This window comes from Strongylocentrotus purpuratus, unplaced genomic scaffold (genome assembly GCF_000002235.5).
Source record: "Strongylocentrotus purpuratus isolate Spur 01 unplaced genomic scaffold, Spur_5.0 spur5_scaffold_17, whole genome shotgun sequence".
In the NCBI taxonomy this organism is placed as follows: domain Eukaryota; kingdom Metazoa; phylum Echinodermata; class Echinoidea; order Camarodonta; family Strongylocentrotidae; genus Strongylocentrotus; species Strongylocentrotus purpuratus.
In genome coordinates this window covers 4,607,550-4,620,285 of record NW_022145602.1, presented here as the reverse complement: position 1 = coordinate 4,620,285, position 12,736 = coordinate 4,607,550, and the positions used below count along the sequence as shown (strand labels likewise).

The 12,736-nt window shown below is 35.5% G+C and overlaps 1 protein-coding gene across 12 annotated transcripts in view; it reads right to left on the bottom strand.

The window, feature by feature from the left end:
- Nucleotides 1–12,736, bottom strand: part of LOC105443524 (anoctamin-4-like) — a 96,518-nt gene that overhangs the window by 16,727 nt on the left and 67,055 nt on the right. For 8 of the 12 annotated variants that reach the window (XM_030988504.1, XM_030988501.1, XM_030988496.1 and 5 more), the window contains 5 exons: nt 11,932–12,014; nt 11,001–11,063; nt 8,104–8,178; nt 812–976; nt 311–347 (listed from right to left, as the gene is read on the bottom strand). In XM_030988504.1, the coding sequence (XP_030844364.1) occupies nt 311–347; nt 812–976; nt 8,104–8,178; nt 11,001–11,063; nt 11,932–12,014 (423 nt within the window). Of the gene's footprint in view, nt 1–310; nt 348–811; nt 977–6,625; nt 6,701–8,103; nt 8,179–8,363; nt 8,439–11,000; nt 11,064–11,931; nt 12,015–12,736 lie in introns of all 12 variants that reach the window. The other 4 variants (XM_030988494.1, XM_030988503.1, XM_030988500.1 and 1 more) reach the window with 2 other exon arrangements.

Sequence of the window (12,736 nt, the reverse complement as noted above, 5' to 3'; positions counted from 1 at the left end):
CACCCGTCTATAAAGGCCATATTTTTTGTTTCCCTTAATTACGGATTCTCATTGAAACATGTACAAAAGGAACCTGTTCTGTTCATAAAGACCAATTTTCTTGTCTCCCTTGGGTGGTCATTATAGACAGATTTCACTGTACTTTTGTTAATATACGTGGCGGGATCATAAAGTGCATCAAAAGGTTGCTGGAAATAACCCCCCTTTGGGAAATGATAGAAGTGAACGTTCAGCTGGCAATATCACATGGTCCACGTATAAACCCAAATCTACAATAAATAATCATTACATTTGTGAGAAAGGAACTTACCCAGATTAGTCAGCCAAACTGCAATACGCTCGTACAGCTGTAAAGGAAAACGGAGTAGAGACGATTAAGGGTACATAATTACACCATTTAAAGCTCCTCCAAAGTGTTGGGAGCCACAAATTCGCCACAAATTTTATGGCAAAGAGGATGTCATTTAAGACACACTTCTGCAAAAATTTCCCCTCAAGGATTGTGTTTGAAGAAAAATATTGATAAGTGAATACATAATTTGTGTTTCCTGTGAGTATTAGGGAAAAGTTCCGACGTCAAGGCACCAGTGATGACTACAATTTGGATCAAAAGCAACTCAAATCAAAAGCTACTGTAAGAGTGTTGGGCGCCCCCCCCCCCAAAAAAAAAAAAAAAAACAAACAATGGAGTGAAGTGTGCAATGCTTTTTTTTGTTTTGTTTTGGAGTCCTTCAGTGCGAAAATTTAATCACGCGAAAAAAACAGCATTTATAGTATTCTATAGTTTTTCTGGAATTTCAGTCAGACTCACTATCTGCAGGATCATGATGAGGATGAGCGAGATCATGGAAGCCGTAACCGAGGTGATGATGGAGGCGTACGAAGAGATGAATTCCTGATCGATGGCGAAGATGGCCGTCTTGACGACGATCCTGTAGACGATGACGGTCATCACGGCGGCCATAACGAGCAGAATCTAGGAGGATCGTGGGAGGAATCGGTCAAGAGACCACAAAAGAAGTCAGGCTTTGCTTTGGATTATTACCGGTACTACGTTCTACTCTTGAGAGCAAGAAGCACATACACTTGCATCATTCAACATTGATTTATGCCCTTCTCATTCTAACTAGATTTCAATTCCTTTGTTCTACTAAAAATTGGGCTTAAAGACCATCTGTACTAGTTTACAGGAGGGATTAGACCACACTGCAAGGTCACTGGACAGGTGGTTATCTCATCAACTCAGCTCTCAATTAACATAAGAAAAAGAGGATCATGGGGGACCAATGGTCACCGATAAGGCATTGTTTGTTATATAGAGGGCGCAAGTAGCTACAAGTAGTGCAGTGGGCCTTTAAAGCTTGTGTTCAGAATCTGGTTAAACAAAGTAAGTTAGTGAGAAGTCTAACTTTTCCTATTAGGTTTAACTGAGTGGGTACAATATTGACCTTGGAGTTTAAAGGCCCACTGTCCTACTTGTAGCTACTTGCGCCCTCTATATAACAAACAATGCCTAATCGGTGACCATTGGTCCCCCATGATCCTCTTTTTCTTATGTTAACTGAGAGCTGAGTTGATGAGATAACCACCTGTCAAGTGACCTTGCAGGGCGATCTTATCCCTCCTGTAAACTATGGCAGATAAGCTCTAAAGTAATAGGTCTCATGGCCTAATAAAAGTCTAAAATTCAATATGAGAACTGCCAGGAGGTTTTAAACTGACTTGACTATGTTTATGTTGACTTTTTTGTTCAAACTAAAATACATACAAAATTGATGTATCATTGATCTTATTTTAACTCCCTGTTGCAATTTGATTTCAATGATAAGAATTCAAATCTTTGGCAGATTATCCATTTATCAATCTGTTATGTGCAGTCAGTTTTGCGTGCTATATATTTTTTTCATTTTCTTAATATTTTTTTTAATGTATTTCTGCACTGGCAAAATTTGCCATAACTTGTAAAATGCACTTTGAATCAAAATCAGCAAATGCTAACATGCTTTTTGAAAATAGTGCTAAGAAATGACATGCAATAACACACATATTATCATTCATACAAGCAGTGCATAGTTTTCGTTTCAATAAAATTGCAAATAATTTCAAGAAATTTACACTCCGTGCTGGAGGGGCCTTTAGTTCGATGTATTTTTAAGGTAAATAGATGCATTCATTTTGTGATGCAATATCTTTTATACATACATATATTGCTATACCAATAGTGGTAAGAGTAATTATATTATCTCTCAAACATAATAGTTATAATAACAATAATGATGATTATCAGAGGCTGTTTCTGTGTATATAGTGCTAGTCCCTTTCTAATATATAGTTTCAGCAAATTAAATACAGTAAGACCTATTTTTCCTTGTCCTGGCCTTTACGGTTTGGGCCTTGACTATAACTTCATAGACTACATTCATGACTATATCAAAATGTTACATAGCAACTTCAAGTTTTTGTTTTGAATAAAAAAAAAAATGTATTGGGGAAAGTTGAGTATTAGGGGAAACTTCCCCAATTTCAGGGCACCAGTAATGACTACAATACTATTATACAAATATGGAGAAAACATCAACCATTTGCAAATATCCTATTCATGCATTGTTGCTACAAATTTGAGCCCATTCTGGCATGTAAGTATGTTCCTGAAATTTTCCAATCATATGATTAACTGCGTTTTCCCTCATAGTTTTACTAACATCCCTGCTTCTATATTAGAGTGGTTTCAGAACTTCTGAAAAGCTCAACATTAAAAAAAACTTTAAATCCCTTTAAAGTAATTTCAAGGTATTTGCAAATGGTCGACACAATCTTTCGCTAGGAAATTAGATCATTTTCAATCGATCACAATGACAAAGGGAGTGTATAGGAAATCACAGTTACAAGGATAAAGAGTAAAATAGACTTTTAAAAGCATTAGAGATCTACTTGCAAGAACAGTGCTTGCATGTCATAGTCATTTGACGTCTTCTTTCTTAAAATGTAGTATGCTTGCGGTTTTGGGTTCAGTTTTGGCTTTTGTAAGACATCATACAAGTAAATTTTTAATTTAGAGACGGCAAAATTAATTCTCCATCTTATTCTGACCAAACTTTAAAAATTTGTAAGCAGCATACAGACAGTTCTTATAGAGATCTCTACTGCTTTTTGTTTTCTATACTTGTCAAAATCAATATTGAAATAAAATCACACACTCTAAAGTTGTTAAACATGTTATACAATCACAAATTATAAAATTACTGGTAAAAAATTAATAAACACCAAAATAAATGTTATATAGTTTTTTATAAGAAATAGGATTAAGTATGACGAGAAAGAAGATATTATACTCCGATTTAAACCCAGCAAATATCATTCCAGAAAAACGATACAAATATTGATATACATATATACAACAAGACTTACAATCCCCAAAATATGTGTTAATGAAGTTTACGAGCTTCCCAATAATTATATTTTAGCTATGAATTTTTGTTTTACAATAAATTATAAGACAATTTGCAAGAGTGTGATAATGGGAAGGAAGGGATATGGATTTATATACACAGTCAACATTAAATAAAGCTAAAATACTGCAAAAGCACATCTTCTGAACAGTAACTGCTTATTCTTTTAGTTGCTCATGTTTGTATATAAACAAAGATTCCATTATCCCATTTGTATTGTAAAATTGCACCCATTTCATATATCATTTAGAGGTATATTTTGTCCAGTCTACCAGTTTTTTTCCCCATTCACCTTAAGCCCCAAAGCATTGTAAATTAAAGCATTTTTAGAAAGGATTACATATAATTTTCAGTATTGAGAAAAAAATGGTGAATTATAGAGAATATTCAGAAGGGTAGGATAAAACTTGTTAATGATAGGAAATATATGAAATGGCCGAAAGCATCAAATATTTTAAGGATTTTAATATCACTGATTTTGCTACCAAATGTATCTGAAAAGACCTTTAATATAAATCATAATTTTAAAAATCTTGTGAATTTACAAAAATTTATGTGAAATCGGTTGAGGCTGCATGACTACATCAAACAGCTACAGCACCACATCTGTATATTCCCTAATAAATTCAGAATACACTTAAAATGTACAATGGCAAGAATATATCATATGTTGACATCAATACAATCTTAGAAGTTTTCTACAATAATAGAAAAAGGCATTCAGATAAATCTACACACAAGCATTGAAGCTCCATACAAATCTGATATACATACAAGTGCTTGTGCACAAATTACATGTACAATGAAAGAAAACCTAAGATGTTGCACAAATTTAGCTGATAAAGAAAACAAATTTACAGTTCAATCATAGAAAAATTGGATACGATTAAAGTTGATAGATAATAAATAAAGCTTATAAATTGATGAACTTTTATTTAAGTAGCTCATTTTTTGGGCTCCCAACACTTAAGAGCCTAGAGGGGCTTAAGAGTTGAATAGTCAAGTTTGATATTAATAGTAGATACCTACAGTTAAAAACTAAATTATTCATACCATTACAAAATTGTGTAATTTCTGTGAAGTATTTGAAAAAATGATTTGTCCCAATTTATGTTTCAAGAGAATGTAACATTCAAGATTACATCAAAAAGTATTTGATAAAGGCCCTAATTCAACCAGTCCACCTTTCATTCTTGACTTTCCAAAACACAAAAATATAAAATTTACAAAGGGGGTATGAATAACTTAACTGTAAACTGTATTAGTAACCATACTCAAAACCAACCCATGACTTGCCATGCACTCTGAATATGCACTGAGATTGTAACTCTTGGGGATTTTTTCTTCTATTCTTTTATTTGCTACTTCAAAAGAATTTTTTTGCAAATTTGCTGAGGCATTTCATTCTTTTCAACAACAAAATAAGCAGAGGATTGTTTGAAGTTTACTGGAGCTAGACAGGTTGCTCTATCAAGCATTTGTTTCATGAGGCAGCCCTCAAGTCATTGGTCACTGTTACGGGTAGATTTACGGGTAGATTTACAGATAGATTTACGGGCAGATTTACAGGTAGATTTACGGGTAGATTTACAGATAGATTTTACGGGTAGATTTACAGGCAGATTTACAGATAGATTTACGGGTAGATTGACAGATAGATTTAGGGGTAGATTTACGGGTAGATTTACAGGTAGATTTACTGACACATCTTCAGGCAGGTAGGTTTTGAACATATGGGACACTTAAAGAGAAGGTCGAGTTCTGGTCATGCGATTGCATTGTGAAAGAAACAGCATGGAATCGATCAGAAAAAGTTGATCATGTTGCATGTAAATAGTGGTGTGTACTGAAAGGTTCTGGAATCATCAAAATGATAAGAAATTTGGCTCAGTCTTGGTAAAAGTAACAAGCACTGTACACAGAAAGATTTATCTTGGACTACAAAAACAAGTGGCATAAAAATGTCTTTTTCTTTGATGTTCTTCCACACTTGCAAAATAACAATCAAAACGCGCACAAATTATGTTACACCTCTCCCCAGAACTCAACCTTCTCTTTAAGCCTCTACTGTACTCTGTTATCAATATCTACATTACACTCTACATTTCATTTCTTTGGAGAAATAAGGACATTAAAGATGAAGTTGAGTTCTGGTCATGCGATTGCATCGGAAAGAAACGGTGTGGAATCGACCAGAAAAGGTTGATCATCTAGCATATAAGAATTTGTGTGTATTGCACTATTGAATTCTGGAATCATCAAAATGATAAGAAATTTGGCCAAATCTTGGTAAAGTTAAAAACACTGAACACAGAAAGATGTATATGGGACTACATGAACACGTGGCGTAAATATCCAACCCCCCGAGTTTTACGATGTTACATGACATATTTAGAATATGAAGGCATTTGAAGAGCCATGCTTTTCAGGAAACGTGTCTTATCTGATGTTCTTCCACACTTGCATAATAAGAATGATAACGCTCACAAATTATTTTTCACCTCTCCCCAGAACTCAACCTTCTCTTTAAGCCCCTTCTGTACTGTGTTAGCAATATCTACATTACACTCTACATTTCATTTGCTTGGGGCCATAAGGACATTAAAGGTATTGTGTTCCTTTTGCAGCCAACCTCAAATTCTGTAGAACTTTGCAGGAATAATGAATATATCACGTATGTCCTATCTGTGAAATTTAAGCGTTAGCAGTGTCCTAATATTCAAATTATGCAAGGAAACCCATTTACTTGCCAGACTTCACTGTCAGACACTATTGAGTGACTGACTGGCTTTTTTCTTCTTTGGTAATAACATACATAAAATGAGCTGTAAAGGGTACTTTAGCATTTGTCTACATTAATAACCCACTTCTTGTGATGGCCAAAATTAAGCATAAAACGTATGACCATTCGGTACAATGGTCTGAAAATCAAGACTATTACTTATTGGCTCTATAGCTCCTAAGTCGATTTGACAACTAATAGTCGTTATTTCCCCAATTGAAGACATTTTCAAGCCCCACCTTTTTTAGGGAAGTTCTAAATTAGTATCATCTTTCAAATGCCGTTGGGATTTAACCTTTTTATTTTTTTGGCTTGCAAATGGGACATAGTACCCTTAACAGACCTTGTAACTCCAAACAGATGATTCGATACACACACTTGTGCTTCATCCTACCATGAACAAAATAAGCGCTACTCCACCGACGAGGCGGGGGAATCGCACTTTCAGGGGAACAAACGGCTCCTCTCGCTACAGGGGTCAAGGGTTATGGTAGGGGTCAAGGGTTACAGCAGAGGTCAGGGGGTATAGGTTAGCCAGAGGGGACAATGAGGGGGCGTGTTTGTTACCCATGCAAATCCAGAAGAGGTGTTAGTTGAAACGAGAGAGAAAATTGTTTGGGTGTTACCAGAAGTTTGGATATCATGCACATGCATCAGGATGTTGGTTAGAGGTCACCGGGTTGCCCAAGGTTAGAGGTCATCCACAGGTCGAAGGTCATCCAGGATCCAAGTGTTTTAGTTGCCACATGCATGGATGGTTTATGAGGCATGTATCAATGGCATGGAAAACACACATTGGACATGTCATGGAGGTTTGTGATAACATGAGAGTCACAACGCATGTGAAATGAACGAAAACAAATCCCAATTTTGATATTTAATAACAAGCATTTTTTATTTCAAAGTTAAGTTGTTGGCATTGAATTTATATGAAAATTTCAATGATTTTTGTAATAAATATGGAATAAATATTTTGATAAATGTATACATGAAGATTTAGTTCCATGAATTTTGCAAAATGTTTATATTTGCAAGAAATCATTTTCAAGGGATATAATAATATTTATTATTTTTGTTAATATTTTATGCCATGTTTAGGAAGAAAAAGAATATAACAATTCAGAAGGAAAGTTTGCCCGAATCCATTAGGATGAAAATATAAGGAATTGATACAAGGACAGTACAATTAGACATTAATGAAATGTCATGTATTTGACAGAAATGCATCACAAGAGACAAAGGTGTAATGTCACAAGGTGAGTGAATTTGGAAGGAAAAGAGAGAAAAACCAAAAGGTTAGCTTCAAAAACACCAAGAGATTGAACCCCTAGAGCAAACCCATTCACAATGAGAACGAAAGGGCATTAATAGAGTCATCAGCTAAAAGGAAAAGTCAGTGAAAGTTGGTGAAAATTTCAATATCCTTGGTTAAAATAACGGTTAAACACATGCAGAAGATGAAAATGAGAATTGGAAATAAAAAGAAAAAGTGAAAGTTCATAGGGTGTAAAACTTGGGCGTGGGCAGTCGAAGGGTGTACCAGTGGAAAGAGGTAGACGGTACATGCATATCATTAGACAATAGTCAGTTAGTAGAGAAGATAAGCCATACATACAGAGTTAAAACTTGTTCAAGTAATGAAATACACCAATCAGATAACAAGATGCATGTATAGTTGTGTAAAAGTTTATTAAGGTGAGTACAAAGCCATACATGAGGATGATACAAGCAAGGAGACGAGCTTTGTGTGGAGGTTAGTCGAGAAGAAGTTACACTTTAGGTTTCGAGGCGACACACTTGAACACACACAAAAACAGGTGGTAAAGAAGAAGGTGCTGCTATGTCGGGGAGCACCAGCTTATAATCTCTCACCATGAATGCAATTGTAAGAACGGACGTCGAAAATCGAGGGAAGCGCTTGGAGAACTTCATGTACTTCTCGGGAAGCTAAACAGAATCGTCAAACGCACAACAATAGAAAAACACATGCATACAGGTTATGTTTTGTACTATCATGATGCTATCTAGAGATTTTGTCCCATAATGCAACGGAGTATCGTTACAAAGGAAAAGCACTGAATTGGCTTTTGGGGGATTTTTTTTTCTCGTCTTGATTTGTTGTCAAGTCTCACCATGAAGAAAATGGATGCAATAGATGCCGAGAATCTCGGGAACTTTCTCGAGAACTTCATGTAAGGCTCGGTCAGCTGAGGGCGCCAAATATCAATTCACACGTCATGCAGTCAATCAGCGTATGTTAAAAAAAGTGTGATAGAATCGAGAAAACGTGAGCATGAGCCATGAATACATTAGACAAAATTATGAATAAACATAGAGGACAATCACTATGTATGAATATTCATGAGTACAGTATGACTGTTCACCAATGGGTGGCAGCGGTGGGATAGTTCATGAATATTAAAAATGAATTCATGAATAGACATGTTTTCATACAATGACATTGACAATGTATGAATATTCATGATTCTCCTCGAAAACCTGTTAGACAAGCAATGCATTGTAATCGATAAACACACAAACGATCAAGATTACAAAACAAGAACAAAATGAATATTCATGATCTTGGTGTCTAGGATATCTGTACATGGTCCAATCAGATCATCAGGTTCATGTTTCATGTTCTCCAAGCGACTTAAAAGTGTGATATAAAATGCACAAACCATGATTAGTTAATAATTCATCAACAAGATCATGGCATATTCCACTCGGGGTTGCAAAATGCTGTTGCCTGCAAAAGAAAAGTACAAATAGTTAGTCATGCCAAAATGGGGATGCTTTCTAGTAATATTTAAAATCTTTAAAAAATTGAAGCAAATAATAAGAACAAATAGATTATTGTCATACTATTCTGATTTCAATGAAATTTTGTGCCATTTTAACAATTTCCCACAATGGATTGTTGTGTCTTTACTGAAAAGCAGTAATTCTTTATTTTGTGACACTTGAAAACACTCGAAAATAATACATTTTGCTTTTGATAATCCCCCCAAAACTTGGAACTCAAACTTCCTTTAGTTATTCTTTAGCATTCACACATGGAACTGGCAAGGGGTAATCAGGGTTTTTGAGCACATCAAGACATGTCCAAAGTCCAAAGACTTGGGGTGATCTCAACGCTTCTCACCAGGAAGAAAACGGACATCACAGAAGCCCAGAGGCGTGGGACCTTCTTCCTAGGCTTGATGTACGACTCACGGACCTCAAGGTCAAAGGTTAAAGGTTAAGGTGGAAACAAAATGAGTTCAGATATGACTGTGTAATGTTGAATGTCGGGTGGTTTTGAATGTTTGAAATGGATAAATGGCGCCATACAAGTGCTGTGGATCATCATCATCATCATTTCAATCAAGGACGCAGGTTCGAAACTGAGACACATCTTTCGGATGGTGACGTTTAAGGTCGGGCCCCAGACATAATGATATGTGATTGATACACGTCTGTAAAAACCCAATTACACACACACACACATCATCATCATCATCATGTTATGTGAAGAATACAAGTTCACCAAGGATGGAGAGAACTGGTTTAAAGAAGAGAGCCATGTTCTGTTCTGGCAGTTCCATCTCCAAACATCCCAAGATTCTGAAAATAACATTCAACTTTAGCAAACAAGGAAGAGACCCACAAGAGGAGAAGTTGAAGCCGGCCGTCTAGAGGATGTTGAAGGTCCATATGACTTCAGGGACCCGTTTCACAAAGCCTTTTTTCAATGACAAATGACAAAAATCAGTGACAAATCTGCTGATGACCAATCAGAAGCAAGGATTTCAGTAGCTTATAACAAAAACTGTCATTTGTCACTGGTGACAAGTTATGTGAAACGCCACCGTTCTCCATCTCAGCAAGGTCGTCTTGACCAAGGACCATCAGGACTATTGACTAGACATTGTAAAGGAATTGAATGGTTAGATGTTGATCCAACTGGTATATTCTTCAAGATGTAAGCCTCCCTTTACACTCCTACTGCCTTGAAACACAAATCATAAACTGTAAGGGAAACAACTGCAGGATAACTGGAAGAAATGCCCACAAAATAAAAACACATTCAGGTATTTTGAAACAAAGCAAAGTAAAGAAAAACTTAATTGTATAATTTTTGTCCATCATATGCATTTGAAAAACTTGAATGCAAAACAGTAGCCTCATATACTTTCGATTATTCTGATTATTTTCACAATATTTGCTAATAAACTTCTGATACTATCTTAGTTTCTTTCTTATAACTGAGAATCATTTGACACAATTAGGAATGCACTTCAATTTACATCAAATCAATGAATGGCCTTTGTTTTTTGCATAAAAACTCTTCAGATACACATCCAAACAGCTCATAAAAATATATGAACATATAACCCCATACATAATTGTTTTGGTTTCCTTGAACAAATGTATTTTGGGATGAGCTTGGGCACAAATATCTTTGGTAACCCCTCAAAATAAAATTGCAAATGCTTATATCACTTCATTGAGAACGACCCAATAATTTGTTTTTTTTTTGTTAATATGTCTTTGTGCACACGTCTCCGGGACTGTCCAAATGTTATTTACATTCCAGTTTGTGACTGGCACAGTATATTGTCCAATTAAGAATTAGGAATGTGCGTCCAGTTTCCAGATTTCATAACTAGTCCCACGTTTCAATGCTTTTATTAGGGAGTGGTGTTTCCATCACCTCCTTGAGGTCTGTTCCCAAAACACATTTAAGGCATTGTCAAGGATTTAAACACATGGTTTGAATGACTTACGTTGGTGATGGGACTGACTCTCCTGTCTGGGGCCTTGGCCTCGAACTCAGGACGAATGTTCTCCTAAAAGTGTCAAGAAAGAGAAAATGAGAGATCATTCATGTCATTATTACATATGTATTTGGCGACGCTCTGTCTAGTCAATTTGAAATTTCAATTTTTTTATGTTTCCAACAAAATATTACAATCAATTATAATCATATTGGAAGTGAATGCTAAGTCACTATGAACATGACTATTATCTTGCCATTAATTTGAAATGGGTCTTAAGACTGCAAAACAAAGGTCATGGGGGCATAATTCATAAAACTTAATCATTCCATGAGTAAATTTTCGAGAGAAATTGGGAAATGAGGAATACAAACATGTAATAGTATATTTGTAAAGCGCTTAGAGACATTTGTATTAAGCGCTATATAAAAATTAAATATTATTATTATTATTATTATTATTATTATTATTAATAAGAAGAACTTGAAAAAAGAGAGATGGTGTTCAAAGATCGCTAAAAGAACTTAGCTACAATTAAGACCAAGGAAACTATCTAATGCATTTACATAATCTAGAAGTATTTGGGGGAGAAATTAAGAAATACAGTCAACTTGTCTAAAGCGACCGCCCAAGGGAAACACAAAAAGTGGTCTTTATAGACAGGTTCCTTTTAATAGTACATGTTTCAATGAGAAACCATTTTCAAGGGAAACAAAAAATGTGGTCCTTGTAGACAGGTGGTCTTTAATAATAATAATAATAATATGTCTTGTTTACACAGGGTAGCCTCATCAGTATTTATACTGTTCTCCCTGAGGGCCCTGCAATCATATTTGTCTTTGTAGTCAGGTGGTCACTAAAGCAGGTTTGACTGTATATCAAACCTAAGAATAAATGACGAGGATAAAAGGAGCCGAAATGAGGAAAGATGAAAGCATACCTCCTGTTCTTCAAAGCCAAACAAGTCCCAGTCGTAGTCAATCGTGTTCTGCCTTCTTTTCCAGAATTCGCAGAACATGGTGGCTAGAAAAAAAAAGGAAGAAATAGATTTAAACAATATTCCTTATTAAACAGAGAACAACAAATCGTTTTTTAATTGCATAATTAATGAGATGAATCATGACTTACACCCCCCCCCCCCCCATGTTATAGCATTACAGTGTTAGGGTATTACAGAGCACAGATTTCACTATTCTTGTGGAACTCTCCTTTTCTATGCTAATCAACAACAATAGCACAACAAATTTAACAGTGTGGCTAGACTAATGTTTTTAAAACACTAGAACAAAAAAAATTGCCATTTTTGAAAAATGCCAATTATTCAATAGTTACATTGTTATTTTGATGTAATCACTGGATACAGACTTTCACATGAGGCCCGACCTACTTGTCTCGTCTCCAAATACTTTCATTCATGTACATGTTTGTATTTTTTTTCATCAGCTCTTGTTCTACTTGTGTTCTCCGCTTATGTTATTCTCATGTTATATATTGATATCACTTTGTAACTTTTATATGTGTGTTTACCTTTGTATATTTCTAAAGAAAGTATTGAATAAATAAAATTGTACTTGAACTCAAAGCCCGACTACACTAGTTTGGCCATGGGGAATGAGACCTCCCTGCAAGGTCACTGGAAGGTGGTTATCTCATCAGCTCTCAATTAACATAAGAAAAAGAGGATCATGAGGGGACCAACAGGCACCCATTAGGCATGGTTTGCTATATAGAGGGCGCAAGTAGCT